Below are 18,630 nucleotides of genomic sequence, written 5' to 3'. Positions count from 1 at the left end.
GAGATCGGAGGAGGGTTCTTATCCGGTTATCATTTAAAAATCTTAATAAATATTTTAAAGAGATCGAAGGAGAGTTCTTATCCGATTTCCAAATTAAATTTTAACAAATACGTAAGACGATCCCCCCAAAATAAAACAAATACGCAATAGCAACTCACTAAGGTTGTCTCATATACTTATGTATCTGGGTAATCCGGATTAGTGAAAAATCAAATATTCCTTTTGTCAAAAGGATTAACATTTCCAGTCAAACCCTCCTAACTATAAAGAACGTGAAGTTAAATCTGCTTACCCTCGTTGAGGGACGAGGTGGGGTGCCTAACACCTTCCCCGCCCGTTTACGGACCCCGAACCTAGAATCTCTGTTTTTGAAGTGGTTTCATTTTAATTTACTTTCACAAATGGTTTTCTTTAATTTCCCTCAAAATTAAAGTGGCGACTCCTCACTTTTCCCACTTCGATGAGTGTTCGTCCAAGCGACCGCAAAACACCTTGCGACAACACCTATAGAGTAAGACCATCTAGTCTTCGGTACGTTTTGCTTAGAGCTTAGTGAGAATAGTATATCTTGTTTGTATCAACAAGGTGTAAAGTACAACCCTACTACCTAGGGAAGGTCGGAACTATGAATTGATGATTTACAGAGCTATGATATGATAAGAGAGTTATTAATCTGACATGGTTTTGGCAAGTGGTAAATATAGTACCTTTGTTGCAGTAAGTTAGGGTATAATCCTATCTTTTCAGAAGGGATAGAAGGTTATTAATGATAATGATGACTTATGGAATAGTGTCCTAAATGGGACTATTGCGTGAGATAGAGAGTTGTTAGCTCAGGTATTTTGGAGATTGATACAAGTTCCATTATAGGAATCATATATAATCAGATCATGATGGATGTAAATCCTTTGAATTGGATGACGGGTTTAGGTGCCCGATATCTTAAGTTTTGGCTAATTGAGTAAACATGGAAAGAAATAATAATAATAATAATAATAATAATAATAATAATAATAATAATAATAATAATAATAATAATAATAATAAATTGCTGCAGAATCAGTTCTCGAGGTAGTAAGGGTATTATGTAAGCTAAAGGATAAAAATAGAGATCATACAATAAAAGTATAACTGCAATTTCCTGAGTTCCTTTCTAACTTCATATTGTTCAAAACAATAGTATAATATAATTATAATAGTGTTAAGAGTAATAAATTAGCAAAGATAAATCACAGAAGGTCAATGGATAGAGAAAGTGCAGAATGAAAGTTTGGACAACTGATTGCAGATGCAATATAATCTAAACGCCAGTAGAAGTACTAGCTAGAGTGGTCAAAGGACCGAATCTGAGTAGCACGGACATATGATAACGCAATAGAGACTCTGAAAGATATAGTTAGCAAGTACAGCTGTCATGTTAGGAAGAAGAATAGAACCAAGGATAGAATAGTCAAGTTCTATTTTGGGTAAGACAAAGGAAATAAATGAAAGGATAACCTAAAGGGCACAATATAAAAGATGATAGATATGAATCATAGGTCGAGTATAAGTAAAGTTAATAAATTATAAAAATATTATGTCAAGAAGGACAATGGTATGGTAAAGGGTTCATGCAGATGATATCTTATAGGTATAGCACAATTGTGCTAGGAGATGATGAAATTTGAAGAGAAAGACCAAAAAAACATAGGTTAAACGTTATTATATGGACAATCGGGTATAGTTGAATATAAAAGGATATTTTTCTTTCTTTTCAAGTTTAGCTCGTGCTATTGGTTCTAGAGGGTTATATAAGAAACAGAGACTGAGTCAAGAAGACTTAGTTATTTGAGAGTTTGGTAGTCACCAATTCATACACAATTTCCTGATATGAGAATGACAGTAAGTGCATACCTAGTGTAAGTATGAAAGGACGATTAGAGTAATGACAGGAGTTAAATTGAGTTAGCTACTAAGGCTTGCAACTGTTTTAAACTATGAGCTGGAGGGAATACTAATTATGGATGAGTTTTAATAGATGAAATTGTTGCTAATGGGAAAAGTTGAGGCTGAAGTTTGGAAAGCTATAGGCAGTATTATATTAAGGAGAATGAACACATGAAGTATTTTGTTTAGAATTAAGGCATGGCACACATTTTCCACAGCCGTGTTAATTTAGATGGAACTTATAGTTTCAAGGGCTCCTATCCATCCAGGATGAGCAATTTCCTACTGAGGCTGGTGGGGAATGATAATGTTCTAATAGTTAAGTTGGAAAAAGGGGATACAAAAAGAATTTTCTATGGGTAATTATAAGTGTTACATAAGGTGAAGAATGTGCTGGTAGGAGTAAATCGTAAGGTTAAAATTCCTGAAGTAATGGAACTAGTAATCAAGATAGGACTAAGGAACGAAAGAAAGGCAAAAAATTGATGATAGGATGGACATCCTTGAAAGAAAAGGAATAAGGGTGAGACAGGACTAAGATTAAAGAATAGGTACAGCAGGTTGAAAGGATATCAATAATAGCAAAAATAGGAAAAGGAAGTGGATAAGATCTAAAGGACAGGAAGAAAGCTCGATAGAGCTAGTTATAATGATGAGGATAAGAAGGAATAGGTATGCTGGGAACACACTAAGAGGTGTTTAAAACAAGTTATTATGAGATGATAGACTAAAGGAGTAGTGGAGCCTCGATCTAAGTGCCAATGTGTCAGAAGTAGGCCACATACTAAGAAGCTATAGGAAGAAGTCTAAATATTTCCATTCCAAAGAAGGAGTGGGAAACGATAAAGTTGCATTAATTAAGTTGTCAGGGAACCTAAACACTTTTGTCACCTAGGAGAGACCCAGTTCACTTTCCAATGTTGATAAATGATACACTTGGCCCTTAGAGGGGACTCTACCTGACTGGTTATATAAGATGGACAGAGGTTAGTCTAAGTACCTTAGCAATGACACAAATAGATTGGAAATTTAAAGTATCAAGAAAGTGAGAAGATGCATTGGTACTAGCCGTTAAGGTCAAAGGATAAGTAAAGGTTTCGAACGAGATGTATATGATAGGTGCTACAGGAAAGCTACTCATAGGATGCCTTAAGATAAGGAGCATAAGTCATGTTTTGGGGAAACAGAGATTATTGAAACAAAGGAATGAGGACTGAAGTCACCAAGAGACACGTTAGGGCGTAATAAAAGTGAGGTAAGTGCCAAAATTGATTAAAGTTATCAGATATCAAGTCGAGAGTAGTGGAATTATAATGAATACTTGAGATGTCAGAAAAATGGTCAATGAATAGCTAAAAGATAAGAGCATCTCTAGAAAGAGATGATGACAAATAGGACACTATAGTAGAATCAGAGAGCAGTAGAATATCATATATAATATACGAGGAGTTTGAAGAATAAATATTTTACTAATCTCTGCATAGCTGGAGGAGTAATGATTACACTTGTTCTAACAATCTTCTTTTCCTTATCTCTTGTTTATTTGAAAATTCGAGGACAAATTTTTCTTAAAGGGAAAAGAATGTAACAACCTAAAAAAAAAAAAAAAAACTTAAAACGCTGTAGCCGCCCCCCCCCCCCAATTTCTCTCTCCCCAACTCCACTCTCCCCCTCACTTTCTCCCTCCCATTTTCGTCCGGCGTGTGACATCGATCTTAGATAAGGTACAGTGGCCTTCCTCGTGTCGGAACAACCACCAAGCGGCATGAGGTGAGGCAATGAGAGAGAGAAGGAGAGAGGAAAGAGAGGAGAGAGGGAGAGCGCTCGACCAGGGCCCGACTTTGCGGCGTCGCCCCAGCAGACTCCAGTGGCCATTCCCGGTGATTTCAATTGCCACGAACTCCCAAGATGATAAACTTTCAGATGAGACCAGTGGCACCCCGTTTGGTGGCCGGAGGAAAGAGAACCGACGAGGAAAATTTAGAAGAAAATCATATGGGTTTCTCGGTTCCGATCACTTTTTCGGCGATCCGAGGCCACCGATGGACTCAGGACGATGAGATCTTCGAGATAGGTTTGGTCCCACTCCGATTGGACAACGTTTGAAAAAGGCGATAATCGGACGGTCCAGATCGTTTGGTGAGATTTTCGAACTTTTTCGATTTTCAAAATTTAAAATAACTTTACGATAATTATTAACAAAATTTGGACTTAATTTAGGTGCGATCGGATCGATGATAGCTCACTGGCATCGGGACTGCATTTTCAGCCAGATCTAGCTGCCCGATGGCCCGTCTCAGAACATAGTCAATATTATAGTCAATCCTAGCATTTTCAGACATTTTGGATGAGTTTCAGGTGTCAGAATTGGCATAGGTAAACCCAAACTCCAAGTTGCTCATTTTCGGCTAATATCGATTTAGAATAAAATTCATAAAATATTCGTAGATGATCGAAAAATTATAATTCCTTTTGCAATAGCCTTATGATATTATTAAGGACCGCGGGGCAAAATTTTAGAATTTTTAGAGCTCATTTGGATAGTTTTTGCAAAAGGGCTAGTTATAGGGACTAAAACGTAATTTTTCAAGTTTATGACTATTGTCTGATTTGGAGGGCCCAGGAGGGGCCATGTGATGTTGATGAGATGTGATTGTGGAAATTTAGAATTTAGAAGTGTTATTTGAATCTTTTTACAGGTTGGGTAGGTTCCAGGTATGGAGAAAACTCTGCTGGATTTCCGGCATGAATTAGGCTGTCTATTGCTTTTTTAGAGTTTTATTTTGACTGAGTACTAATAAATTTATAATTTAATTATTAGGTGATCGATGTCAGCTATTCTCCTCCATCTAGCAGCCACAATAGTCCTCGGTGTATTGTGAGTAAAATATTAATTTTAATTATAATTTCAATATTATTATATATTCAAGCATGCCCATGCATCACTTATATGTATATATTTATGTAGTTAAACTCTAGGCACGTTTTATGTTGCATTCACAACTATTAAAGTGCCATAGATGTTGTTGTGGGAATTTGGAGCAATGTGCGTGCGTTGGCGTGCGTGTGATGTGTTGTTGGCTATGAATAGGACGGGTAGACACGACTTGAGATCTTCGCTAGGACCCGGTCCTTCGGGGTAGGCACGGCTTGAGTTCTTCACTGGGACCCCGATTTGGTTTATTAAGCGAAAGTTCGGCTTGAGTTCTTCGCTGGCACAGGTTGGATTAAAGAGAGCTGTATAGGGGATCAGCTCCTATATATTTATGATTTAACATTATTGAGTGTGTTTGTGCTCCAAATTACCTTTTTGCTGTTATGATGTGAAAATATTGCTGATGTTGCATTTCACTCTATAGGGTGCATTAGCTTTAGATAGTTATAGAGATTATGGTTAAAATTGATATTTTACTCTCTGAGTCGAACGCTCACTCCTTTTCATTATTTTCAGGCTACAGGAGGATTTTGTTGTGGTTAACCTGCTTTTCTCCTTTGCAGGTTTTTTTATTAATGTTTGTGTAATTCTATTAACTCCTAGAATTTTTGCATGTGTTAGAAATATTTATTTGTTTTGGGGACTATAATATAATTGTCATGTTGGGCCTATAAACTTATTATTATATGCATGTTTGTTGGACTGGATGAGGGAGCTAAGCTCCCATTTATTTTTATGACATTTGAGTATGTGGAGGGTGAGCTGAGCTCCCCAATTGATTATATATTGTGTTTACAGGTCGGGTGAGTCAAAAACTCTCCGTTGAAAGGTCCACTTTATGGCCGGACTCGGTGCAGTTGAATTCTTGAAATTGGACCCAAATGAGCCTTAGAGTTGGGTTAAGGAATAGTTAGGCTTACTACGGGCCTCGAGGGCTTTAGGCTGGCCCAGGTCCTAGTGTCGATCCGGCCCATAGGTTGGGTCGTGACACACCAAACATTTTTAAATTATTTGATTAATCCCATTTTAATCCAAATATTTTTTTTTTCTTGTTCGTTTAATAAATGTTAAAGGCAGACAGAATCAGATTGATTAGAAATCAATTGCATCATGCGGTGGCTGAGGCTATTGAGATTTGAGAGGCCTCCATTTTCAGCCTTTGTTAATAAACAAGGTTGGCACATTAGGACATTAAAATTAAAATTAAAATTAAAATTACCCTCTAATAGCTTAGATTAATTGGTTAATTAGAGTGCTTTAAACAATTATTTTTCGATTGGATAAAAATTTTAAATTAAAAATTGTAATTCTTTCCAATATTTAAGATCTTAGAGATTGTAATTTTTGCTGACTAAAATTATGGAATGACATTGATGTTTAAAGGTATTTTTAACCTAATAAATCTTGACAGAAAGAATTATTATTTTCCAACTTCTCAAAACAAAAATCTTTAATGAAGATTGGTGATATGTGATCATCATGTTAATAATCAAAGGTTACAGAAGATTTTTTGTGGACCAATGTGATGCCATTTCCGCAATCACAAGGTCAAATATCAGTGACTATTGGTAGCTGTTGTCCATGGCTGGATAGAAGCCTGCCTTCGACAACCTTTTAAAGCTAATTTCCTCAAATCCCCTTTCTAGAACTGTCTCTTTTTTTTTTTCATGAAAATTAAATAAAGAAAGAAACATAATGCTTATCTGAATAAGACCCTTTTATTTTTGGGGAAAATTCAATCGTATAGCTTTATTGTAATGAGTAAATTCTTTTTTTTTTTTTTTAACAAAAGAATAAATTCCAATTTTACCAACAACAATCATCGATATTTTAATTTTTATAAATAATAAAACAAATACAAGTGAACAGAAGAAGCTGATGCCTACAACACACTAATAATGATTTATTTCAAACTCACAATCATAATCATATCCAGAGAAATGGCAGCAAAAAATGAGTTGTTATTGAACTTCAAAGACTGTTATTAATTTGTTAGTGCCTAAAAACACTCCCAACCATTTAGTAATGAATAAAGAAAGAAGCTGCCGTGGCCTCTCAGAGACATCCAGTTCCATTCAACTATTTAAAATTAAATAAAAACACTCAACTTAAAGACATACAGTATATAGCACATTTTACGAGCTAGGGAATCCCTTGTTACACTAGCTGGCTTATCGAGCAGTATCACCCCCTTTGGTTCATCACAATTTTTTTTTTTTTTTATATTTCTGAACGAGTTTGCTTATATGAGTTTCTATATTACAATCATCACCATTACAACCAAGCATTCAATAAGAACTCTCATATCACAATTAAGCATTCATTATTGAATATCATCGTAATGGCCAACCAGTCTTCAACTTAAATGCACCTTGTTTTGATCCAGGTTTGGCAAGTTAACCAGAGAGCAAAAAAAATCAATGAAAGACATGTTTTCTTTTTTTCTTTTTTTTGGGGGATTTTCAACGGAAAATATTTCATTGAACGAACTACAATTAGAAAAAAAAAAAAAAGAGCCTAGACTAGGATGGTGCGTTCATCAACAGTAAACCACATTCATGACAAGTTTCTCATGCCAAAAAGAGGAGAGAGAGAACATTTTCACTACCCACCTAGAAAACTAGTAACACGACACCCTATAAACACCCAATAAGTAATGACGTCATGAGGCCACCCCAACATCAACTGGGCCATGACCACCCTGAACTGCTGAACCATGGTTATTATAAGGGTGCCCACCACCACCCCTGCCACCCCTTCCTCGATTATTATAGTAATTCCTCGGATAATAGTTTCCAGACTGCTCATAATATTGGCTGCGCCCATTTTGGTAGCCACCACCTCCTCTGCCGCCGCCTCCTCTGCCACGGCCATTTGAAAAACCTCTGCGTCCCCCGCCACCACCACTACGACTGCCTCTTTGGTTTTGGTAGTTCCTTCGAGCAAAATGTTGTTGCTCCTTGGGGTCTACCTCTTTTTGATTATGGTCAATTTCTGAAGATCTAGCCTGTTCCTGTTCACCATAGACCTCTTCTACTATAATTTCAGTCTCCAGTTCATCCTGCATTCGAAAAATGAGCCACTTATATCAATTCCAGAAGTAACATGTCATAGCCAGCCAAGGAAAAATGTTTATAGTATGACAAGAAAAAAGCACCTTCTGAAGTTCCTCATCAGGGCTGGACAGATTATCGCTAGTTTCATGTCCTAATAATTTTGCTGTGTCTTCGTCCTATAGAAAAGGTAGAATTTTAAACTAGACACTTCAAGCTTCAACAAATATCAAGATTCAACAAAATAAAGAAATAATTTAAATGTCATCAGGAAAGAAACTCAAACAGCATTAAAATTATGGAGAAAAATGAAACAATTAGCAAAAAGCTCCTCAAATGAAAATCCAATTACCCACATACAAAAATGTTGAAGAGAGATGTAAAAGTTCAAAAAGCAAAGCGAGTGACTTTTGCCCAATGACATGCCACCAATATAATAGAAAGGATTATTTGATTGATTTCTGAAAAATTGCAATCTAAATCCAAGTACATCCAAATGTGAATTACATCGCTCAAACAAATATAGCTTGACAGGGAGCACATCACTTTTAGAGTAACAAAGGATAGCCAACTAAGTTAAACAGAAATTGTAAGAGTCATGCGTTAGTCACTACTCACAGAACCACAGGGATTGAAAAATTGAGCATGAAGTAGCAATATTTACTTTTTTAAGAAAAAAAAAACCAACAGATTCAGAATTAGGTCAAAAGATTTCTTCTTTATGGAAGGAAACTTATGTAGCTTAGATAATGTAAACCTTATAATCAAGGTTAACTTCAAAAACTGAAGATACATAACCAATTCATCTGATGTGGTAGAATAAAACATGAGCAACACCTTATATCCTCCTGATGTCCTAGTTTAAAACTTTCATGCTCCTCCCATTCGAGGCAGGAAGTCTCTAGCACAAAACTACATGAAACTCCACTTGTGACATTTCATGAAACATAAATGTAGGTGCTACTTGGTATACATGATTTGCTCTCTTAAATACAAACATAGTTATTAAAGGCGTGCCTCACGCTTGAGGCTCACCAAGCTCCAACCCTAGTACCTCTACGGGAGAAAGGTAGGCGACATTCACTAGGCCCTCACTTAAGTGCCTAGGCATGCACCTTATTACAAGCGCAAGGCTCTAGAAAGGTGCGCCTTCTTTATTTTCACCTTCGACGAGCACTTTCAGTGACAAAAAGCACTAACACATAACTTGAAATTTGTCGATCTACTAGAATCCAATATTGACACACTAAGAGTAGGAAGTTTTCGAAATTAGTATTGCTAGTGATAACTAGTTGCCAAAATCTCATGATACCACCACACCCAGGATCACAAAGCTCTCATATTTCCATTTCAACACTACCACTCTCATTATTTTTTCAAAAAAAAAAAAAAAAAATTGTAGCATCTATACATATTTCAAGATCTATGCCAAATTAAAAAGAAAAAAAATCCACCACTAACTTGAGAACTAAATAGTACTCCTTCAATTCTTAAAAAGATGAGGAAGATGATGAAGAGATTGATTTTAAATATGAGTATTAAGAGGATGAAGGTGTAGAAGAAGATGAAAGATTATAATGCTACTCTTGATGAAGATTGAAGAATAGTTATTTTATTATTGACTTTAGTTTTGAGGCATTAAAAGACTATTCAATTTTTAATATATTAGTACTTAAATGCTTATTAGTTATTATTGATATTTTTAGTTTTATATTATTTGAAATTTGATGGAATATTTACATTTACTTTTTTTTTTTTTCCGGCCTCTCACCTTGCTCAAGCGCGCCTGCGTCTGCACCTTGCACCTAGGCTCTAGGACCCCTTGGTGCCTTAATGCGTCTTGAGCATTCAATAACTATGAATACAAATACACCAACATTCCTTAGTTTTCATGCCCCTGATTCATCTAGACAGAATAAACAAAACATTTCCCATTCTTTTCTTTCTTCAATGAAAGCCAGACCTTAATGGTCTCCGTATAAAAGAATTATTCAAAAAAAATGAAAGAACAAGACCACTGAAGTAAATCTGGTTGCCTACCAATAGAAATGACATGCAAAACAGATTTCCTCCGGAGAAGTCCAAAACAAACACAGAAAAACATGAGGCACATTTTCCCAGAGCACATTAATCCAATAAAAATTTTTGACAGGGGTAATATGCACATATCCCAAAAAATGTGCAAATGGCTGGATACAAAATAAACTCCTCACAACTTAGAGACCCACCTAATTTTTAACAGAGCTAGTAAGATTATTCTACCAGTTATAAATGCCTCGCAACTTATAAAAAAGAAGGGCTCCAACAGGTTCCATTATACAACACCTAAGCCCTCTTGAGTAAACTGAGTTTATACTCAACTTATGGTTAGAATGAAGGGAAAGGTAATGCAAAAAATGCTGACATCAACGATCAGGCATCAAATGAATTGATGCCACTATCTGCCAACCAATACCAGTTAATACAAGCCAATTTGTTCTCAAAGAAAGATAACAGAGATAGAGACAACATAAAATTTTTGGGAGTGATGAAGTCAGAAGTAGATGAAAAATGGAAGGACAAAGGCTGCTTTTTGATCCATGGCAACCACAACACCCCATACATCTTACAAAGTCACAGTACTTTACCTCATGTACCAATGTTTGACAGTGTAAAAAAATAGCATGCAAATAAAAGGCAGTCTCACAAAATCAGACCAATGAGGAAAAAAGTCACTGAACACAAACCAGTGTTGTTAAAGGTGACGATAGGCGCTGGATAAGGTGAGCCGATGACACCTCACCTGGCTGAGGCAAGTCCAATTGAAAGAGGCCAACAGCCAACACAGGTAAGGCGAGAGGCGCAGGGTGACCAAGGTGACTATTGAGCTAAATAACATACACTTTCCCTCCCTTTAATTTTTTTTTAAACAGCATAAAAAAAATTAAAAAAAAAAAAACCTAAGCTAAGTCTTCAACTCACGCCACCAGCAGCACTTTGAGTACGCCACCAGTTGGAGAAGACAGCCAAACCAGGTATTTCTTCCTTCATCTCTCTCTCTCTCTCCCCCCTCTTCACCTTCTTTCCTCTTTCTCCTCTACTCTTCTTATATATTTCTTCTCCTCTCTCATCTGCTCAGCCTAACAGCACCTGCATATCCAGGGTTTTTTTTTTTTTCTTTTCTCTCCTTCTCCTTCTCTTCTTCTCTCAGTCCATCTTCACTCCAGAAGTTCCACCACTTTGTTTTTATTTTTTTTTTTTGTTTCTTTTTAATTTTTTTTGTTAGATTTGTTAAATGGGTAGTGTGATATGCTTTCTATTAAATGGGTATAGTGATATGCTTTTTATTATATGGGTATTGTGTATTTGCATTTTGCAAATGGTTTTTTCATTTTGAAATGGTTTAGATTAAGGTTTCATTAAGTTCAGATCAAGAACCCTGTTGCCTTTCAACATGGATATAGGTTTTTGGCACAATAAATTTAAGTGAAGACATTTACAAGTATTGATTATGAAAATGATGACCGCCTTATACATGTCTCATTAAACTGTGACATGGATCCTTCTAAATGTTGCCTAATTGTATAGCAAAACCATTAATATATCATTCATAATTCTGCCAATGAAATTTAGTGATCTTGAATTTAGTCCCAAACAACCTGACCACATCTGCATAAAAACATGTAGGTCTTCAATTTAGCATCAAGTATTTCTATGCATATTATGAATTAAAATCTACAGATCCTCAATTAAACTAGTTAAAAGTAGGGGTCAGCACTCAACGGTTTTAACTGAAAAACCGAATTGAACTGATTTAATTCGGTTTTACAGTTCGGTTATTCGGTTAAACGGTTCGGTTTCAGTTAGTGATTTCAAAAAATTTTGGTTTTTCAGTTTGATTCAGTTATTAAGATTAAAAAACTGAAATAACCAAACTGAACCGAAAATATATATATACCCAATGATGCTGCATTGTTTTTCACATGCCATATATACACATTTCTTTTTTGCTTTGATGGTCTGCATCAGTGTTGTTAAAGGAGCCGGAGACACCGAGGTAAGGCACCAGGCAAGGCGACCCTCTAGCGCCTCGCCTGGCTTCGAAGAGGTGGCCGGCCCAGCAACAAAGGCAAGCGGCATTGAGGCATTGAGGCAACGCTTTTTAAAAGGAGCATTATTTTTTTTTTCTTTTTTTTTTAACCCAACTAAAATTAAAACCCTAGTTACCCTACCTCAATCTCTGTCACGCAAAACAGCCGCAACTCTCCTCTCTCCCACAGCAGCTCCTCTCTCTTACAGTAGCTCTCTCAATCGGGTATGTCTTCTCCTCTCTCTCTCTCTTTCTCTCCTCTTCTTCTTCTTCTTCTTTTTCTTTCCTCTCTTTCTTTTCCTCTTCTCCTATTTTGTTCTTCCTTCACAGCAGTATCATCATTTTGCCCTTTTTTATTTCTTTTTTGCTTATTTTCTTCTTTTTCTCTCTTCCTTCCTTTCCTTTCTTCAATTCTTCTGATCTTATTGTTCGGGTATTCTTTTTATTCTGTTCATTTTTTTTTTTAATTTTTTTTATTTTAATTATTTTGTAAGACATGTTTCTTCTTAATTTGTTGTTTAATTTACGTGGGTCTTTTCCTCTTCTTCTATTTTGTTCTTCCTTCACACAGTAGTATCATTGTTTTGCCCTTCTTTCTATTTTCTTTTTTACTTATTTTCTTCTTTTTCTCTCCTTTCTCTCTCTTCTTCAATTCTTCAGACCTGCTGTTTGGGTATTCTTCTATTCTGTTCAATTTTTTTATTTTAATTAATTTATTAGATATGTTTCTTATTAATTTGTGTTTAATTTACATGGGTATTGTGATATGCATTTTGTTAGATGTGGAATGTGAATGTTATATCATTTTTTTTAGCTAATATAATAACAATTTTATTTTAATTCTTCCCTAATTGTTTAGGCTACTTGTTGAAGATAAGCTAATTTTGATAAGAGTAATCTGCTGCAACAAACTTACTGTAACAAATAGCTAAGTTTAGTTTGCTGTGTGTTTATCCTTATCATGATGTAACTATAAATATCATTATTTGCACAACAATACAGATCAGTTAAAGGTGTATAGGTCACTTTTTTCAGTTTTGTGATATGCAATTTGTTTGATTTATGAAGATGATTGAGTTGATGATTTGATGTGGTCTTCCTTGCAATTACTTTATACGTTTCTTATTAGTGTACTAGTTTCTCAATATAGACATGGTGCAATATATATATACATATAGTTATTTTAGGCTATGGCGCCTTGCTTCAAAAAGGCCTCGCCTCGCCTCTCGCCTAAGGCCATAGGGTAACTTGTCGCCTTAGTGTCGTCTTTCGCCTTGATAACACTGGTCTCCGTTTTCTCTCTATTTCTCAACAAAATATCTGCTTTTTTCCTCAACACTTCAAAGCTCATAGACCCACAGATCTCCCTCACTCATGCATATCCTTCCTCACACCTCACAAATCTCTCTTCATCTCCCTTCCTCAGCCTGTTGCTCATCTTCTTCCCAGCAAGGCAGTCACAAGTTCCTCCCATCTTGCCTTGTTGTCATCCACTGAGATTGTTTCTTTGATTCTTCCTTGGCTGGTCTTCGTTCACTGAGATTGTTTCCTCAATTCTTCCTGCAACTATCGTCAACCTAACTCACTAAAATTGGGGTTTTGTTTTTAATTTGCAGAACACTAAAGCAATGGGTATTGTTGATTTCAATTTCTTCCTTTTGGGTATTGTTTATTTCAATTGAAGATTCAATTTCAAACTTGGAATTTTACTTGCATGGATCTGTTTTTGTGTTGAATGTACACCTATTTATGAATTGGGATGTTTGTTTGTTAATGATTCAATAGATTTTTTGGTTTGATGAATGAATTGGGATGATTGTTGAATTTGAGTTGAAAACATTATGAGTTTAGGCTTTCTTAAAAACCGATGGTTTATGACCGAACCAATTCGGTTCACTCAGTTCTTCTTTCAAATCGGTTTGGTTTTTAATTTTCAAGAGTTTAGTAATTCGGTTTTTACTGTTCAGTTCGGTTCAGAACCAAACCGACTAATTGCACAACCGTAGTTAAAAAAAGTATGTTATATATATATATATATATATATATATATATATATATTAGGCAATTTAGGCTATGGCACCTCGCCACACCTTGTGCCTAAGTCCATAGGGTACCCCATCACCTTTCGCCTTACTAACATTGACATGAACTAGCAACCACATCAGGAACTTATAAAAAGCTGGTTGCCAAAGGTTACCCAAGATAGTTAACATTTCTCCTTTCTTGAGGATAGGGGTTCCATTGATATCCACTGATCTAATGCCAAAAAATGAATGATGTTCATTTTATATTGGCATAAAAAGAATAATTTTATATTTTATTTCTCAAGCACACAGATGCAGAGAAGTCATAGCACACCCACAGCTTCTTTCCACCTCACTATTTTCAGAAAATCTAAGGGCCAGTTTTGGAATATCAATACATATACTGAAATAAGGATAATAATTCAGATGTTTGAAACATAACAAGTTGCAATGATGAGTAAGATGGTTTCATCCAGCACATCAATTCTGAGACCAATCTTGGCAATAACACAAGCAATCTTCTTAGATTTTGACCCCTACCCTAAAAAGAAAGAACAAAGGCACAAAAAAAAAATAGAGAGAGAGAAGAAGAACAAGTAAACTAAAGGGTCTTCATTCTTCACAAGAGACCATGTGAAAGAATTGTTTATGTTCTATGGTGTCAAGCACACGACAGACTCCTTAAAACCTCATCCTGCCAAAACATCCTTCAGACCAAATCTGACTTTATCTCCATTAAGTATACCAATAAAATTAAACGAGCTATAGCTATTAAGCTCAAGCCAAATGCCATAAGATGACAACAATATACATACATCAAACAAAAGAAATATCGGTCAAAAAAATGCGTAAAGAGCAAATGTGCAAGGCACAGTTCACATAGCTGCAAGCAAAATCATATTTTTGATATTTAAGTATACAAGAAATGAAGTTGTACCTTCGCTTCATACTGCTCAACAGAGCCTTCCACTTGGACTGGCACAGAGATAGGAACTCTATGAACAGGAACCTGGAAAGACGCATAATTTCCAGCCGCAGCAGCTGCAGCCACTTCCACTGGAGCTTTCATCTCTGGTGTGGTTGTGAAGTAATCAGAAGCCATAATCTTGTTCAGCCTCTCCCTCAGTTGTGCATCTGCAAAATCAACAAATCCAAAACATCAGTGAAAACACCCACACAAAAATACAAAACCAAACCCACAAATAAATAGAGAAATTACAAGTAGCGTTAGCATTGGGCTCAATTGGCTGGTCGGAGTTAGCGAGCCACAACTTGGCGTGCTCGATGCACCGATGCAACGCATTCTTATGAGATAAGCTAGAATCGACGGGGCGCGAAATCAGTAACCCGCCAAGCTTCGAAATCATGTCCAAATCCCTCTCTCCAAGCAAATCCGTAGCATCATCAGTCACATAATCGTAAGTCAAGCAGCAACCTCTCTCATGTGTCCGAGTCAACAAGGTGGCGGTGAAGTCATTCTGCGACTTCACATCGAACATCGTCCCAAAATACAACAAATTCAACAGATCCTCGACCGCGTAACCACAGTCACCAGGAGTGCCTTTATCGGACTCGCAGTTGCTTTTCTCGCTATCATCCTTATCCGGAATTGCATTGTCGGAAATGGAAGATTGTTGCTGGTGACTTTGGAGGGCGAGGGCGATTTCTTCAGAGACGGCTGTAGCGAGAGGCTGGCGAAGCTTCTCGAGCTCTTCAATTGCGGCGTAGACGGAGGGTTTAGAACGCAGAACGTCCTCTTGTTCTTTGTTGATGGGCTTGCCTTGGGAGATGGACTCTTCCATCTGGAGGATTCGGTTGTACTTCTTGCGGAGAGCACGGAGGCGTTTGTTAATAAAGCTGAGGACAGGTCCTTCTGTGACTTCTGAGGCAGCAGTGGCCGCCATTTTTTAGGAGGTTTGGGCGGGTTTTGTAGATGATCGGAAAAACACCACCGGGTGGGCGGTGATGGTGAGGGTTTTTGGGGTTTTGGAGCGGAGGTTAATGACGGAGGGCAGAGGAAGCGGCGAGGTGAGATTTTATTGAGAGAGAGAGAGCAAGAGCTGCAAAGGGAAGATTGGAAATGGTTAGTGTGGCTTAAATAATGGGTGCGTGAACGAGTATTGAGTCGGATTGCTGGATGGATAGTTTTGCGGGTTAACTTATTTTTCACCCAAATCCACATTTGGATGGGTCGGATGAGACGCCTATGTAAGTAGCAGGTTATGTATATAAAACTGTCCGAACTTATAGCACTAATTCAACCCATCATTTGAGTTATATTGATTATGAATTGAAAATTATATAAATTGATATATTTGATTTAGTTTTAATTTTGAAAATTAATAAATATATGCAACCTGATTATATATTTATTAAAGATAAGGATAAATTTTTTCAGTAATTACTCAACTTTATTAATTATTTCATTTCACTCATTACATTTTAATATATTTTAATAAAATATCTGATCTTTTATTTTTGTTCACTACCAATCACTCAGACAAAATTTTAATAGAATATTTGGTGAATTTCTCATATGACATGACTTATGTGATTTTAAATCATAAAAAATTTATTTTTTTATCATATTATATTAAAAAATTAAAGAAATAAATAAATTTAATCTTCATGCTTCTTATTACATTTACTAATCCTTATTTTTAGACCTAAAAAAATCAAAGAAATAATAAATTTTAACTTGACTTAACAAAGATATATATATTTTTTATGATTTAAAGTTAAGACATTTCAAATAAGAGTTTTACCAAAAATTCTATTGGATTAAGGCCCGAATGATTGTCGATAAACAAAAAATAAAAGATAAGTAATTTTATTGAAGCAAATTAAAATATAATAACTAAAATAAAACAAATAGCAAAATTGAGTGATTGTTGATAAAATTTATCTATAAAACAGTGAAAAAAAGAATCATAAATATCCTACTGTAAGTAAATATTTTATATAATGTATAAAGGAATTTATAAATACTTTATCAAGAAGTCTAATTTGATTTGAATGTGTTAAATTTATTTTTTATAATTCATAAATGACAATAATTTTAATTATTCAATTTAATATTTGCATGAGTAAAAGTTAAGCTAGAAAAAATCTTAAAGAAGTGTTGCATAAATTCAGATTTAAATATATATATAATTATCAAACAAAACCTAACTCAAATCCAACTCATTTTATTTTAAAACTTGAAGATATTAGTTTTCTAATTCAGTTTGTTGGTTTCGGTTCCAACACTTTTTCAAATCAACTTAATCTTTTTGATTTGGGTAAATATATTAAACCCAACTAAACTGATCCATCTATACCCCTAATAACTAGGGACGACAATTATTACTTTAATTAAAGATTGAGGGGATGGATTATAAAACTTTGGCCTTTAGTGTTTTTATTAAGATGAAAAAGACAATACTATTAGCTAATCTAACAAATTTTTTTTTATCAAAAATTTATACTTTAAATAATTATAAAAATAATTAATTATTAATAATTAATATATAATAATTAATCACTAATAAAACAGTTAATAATCAATATTATCGAATTCACTTTTAAACTCTATTTTTCTTGCTTCTCTCAATTAAATTTTATTAATTAACATGAACTCTTGTAATTGATTTTAATAATAATATATTATTATTTTTATTAAAAATTATTTTTATATATTTATATATTTAAATATCTTATATATTTTAAATTATAACTTATTTTCAATAAATAAATATATTATACAATAATAAATTAAAATAAAATCTTCTATGTAATGAAGGTAGAGAGTGATCTCCGCCGATTGCTATTCCTAGCTACGGCTGCACTTGCATGCATGCGCTATTGAAATTAATTAATTAATTAATTGATTCAACACGTTCTCTAAATGTTTGAAAAGACGGCTGACTCTAAGAAAAAAAAACTTTTTCTATGAAATTTTGAATTTAATAGCAATCAAAGTAAATTATTAAAAAAAGGTTTTTTTTTTTAATTTTAATTTTGTAAAAAATCAATTTTAATCCTTAAAGTATTTGTTACATTCTAAAATATATTAATAAATTATTATTTACTAAATAATTCAAAAAAATTTTCTATAAATTCATTATCTTTGTCATAGTTTAGAGAAATTTTTTAAACTATTTAATAAAAAATAACTTACCATTTTATTACAATTATTAATGAGAATCCATACATTAAAATATTTTTGTACATAGTTTAATTGAATTTAAATTAAAAATAAATTATAATTTAATATATTTTTATTTACTTTTAAAAATTAAAAAACTTATTTATCTCTAAAAAATTATTTGATATGTTTTTTTAAAATTTAAAAAATTTATTTTATTTTTTTCCAAAAATTGAACGACTTAATTGAAAATAAAATACTAAGAAGTTATACGATTATTTGGCCTAATTTTAATAAGCTTTTTTTTTATTATTTTTTTAATACACTTTTTAACCCCACCTTTCAACAGATACACTGAAATTCCAAGCAATGCAGAAACGTGTTGCACTAAAAAAATTGGAATAATTTTAATCCGACGTTTTTAAACTTAAAATGTTATAATAACCTCGGTTAACATAAAATCCTTTCAATTTAATAAATATAAAAGTCATTTTAAC

The 18,630-nt window shown here is 34.4% G+C and overlaps 1 protein-coding gene across 1 annotated transcript; it reads right to left on the bottom strand.

The window, feature by feature from the left end:
• Positions 1-7,165: 7,165 nt before the first annotated feature.
• LOC110648560 (uncharacterized) lies at positions 7,166-16,094 on the bottom strand. Its single transcript, XM_058137880.1, has 4 exons — positions 15,227-16,094; positions 14,945-15,141; positions 8,019-8,093; positions 7,166-7,922 (listed from the first exon to the last, which is right to left on the bottom strand). The coding sequence occupies exons 1-4, from the start codon at positions 15,909-15,911 to the stop codon at positions 7,524-7,526; spliced, it is 1,356 nt and encodes a 451-aa protein (XP_057993863.1). The 5' UTR covers positions 15,912-16,094; the 3' UTR covers positions 7,166-7,523.
• Between the last annotated feature and the right edge of the window lie 2,536 nt (positions 16,095-18,630).

Source organism: Hevea brasiliensis, chromosome 2 (genome assembly GCF_030052815.1).
Source record: "Hevea brasiliensis isolate MT/VB/25A 57/8 chromosome 2, ASM3005281v1, whole genome shotgun sequence".
In the NCBI taxonomy this organism is placed as follows: Eukaryota; Viridiplantae; Streptophyta; class Magnoliopsida; order Malpighiales; family Euphorbiaceae; genus Hevea; species Hevea brasiliensis.
The sequence above is the reverse complement of the archived record's forward strand: the minus strand, read 5'-3'. Positions and strand labels throughout refer to the sequence as shown.

Coding starts and splice junctions, on each gene's coding strand:
- LOC110648560 (XM_058137880.1), bottom strand. CDS start 15,911: ATGGCGGCCACTGCTGCCTCAGAAGTCACAGAAGGACCTGTCCTCAGC. Junction 15,142..15,226: donor GCCCAATGCTAACGCTACTT/GTAATTTCTCTA, acceptor TTGATTTTGCAG/ATGCACAACTGAGGGAGAGG. Junction 7,923..8,018: donor CTGATGAGGAACTTCAGAAG/GTGCTTTTTTCT, acceptor TTTCGAATGCAG/GATGAACTGGAGACTGAAAT.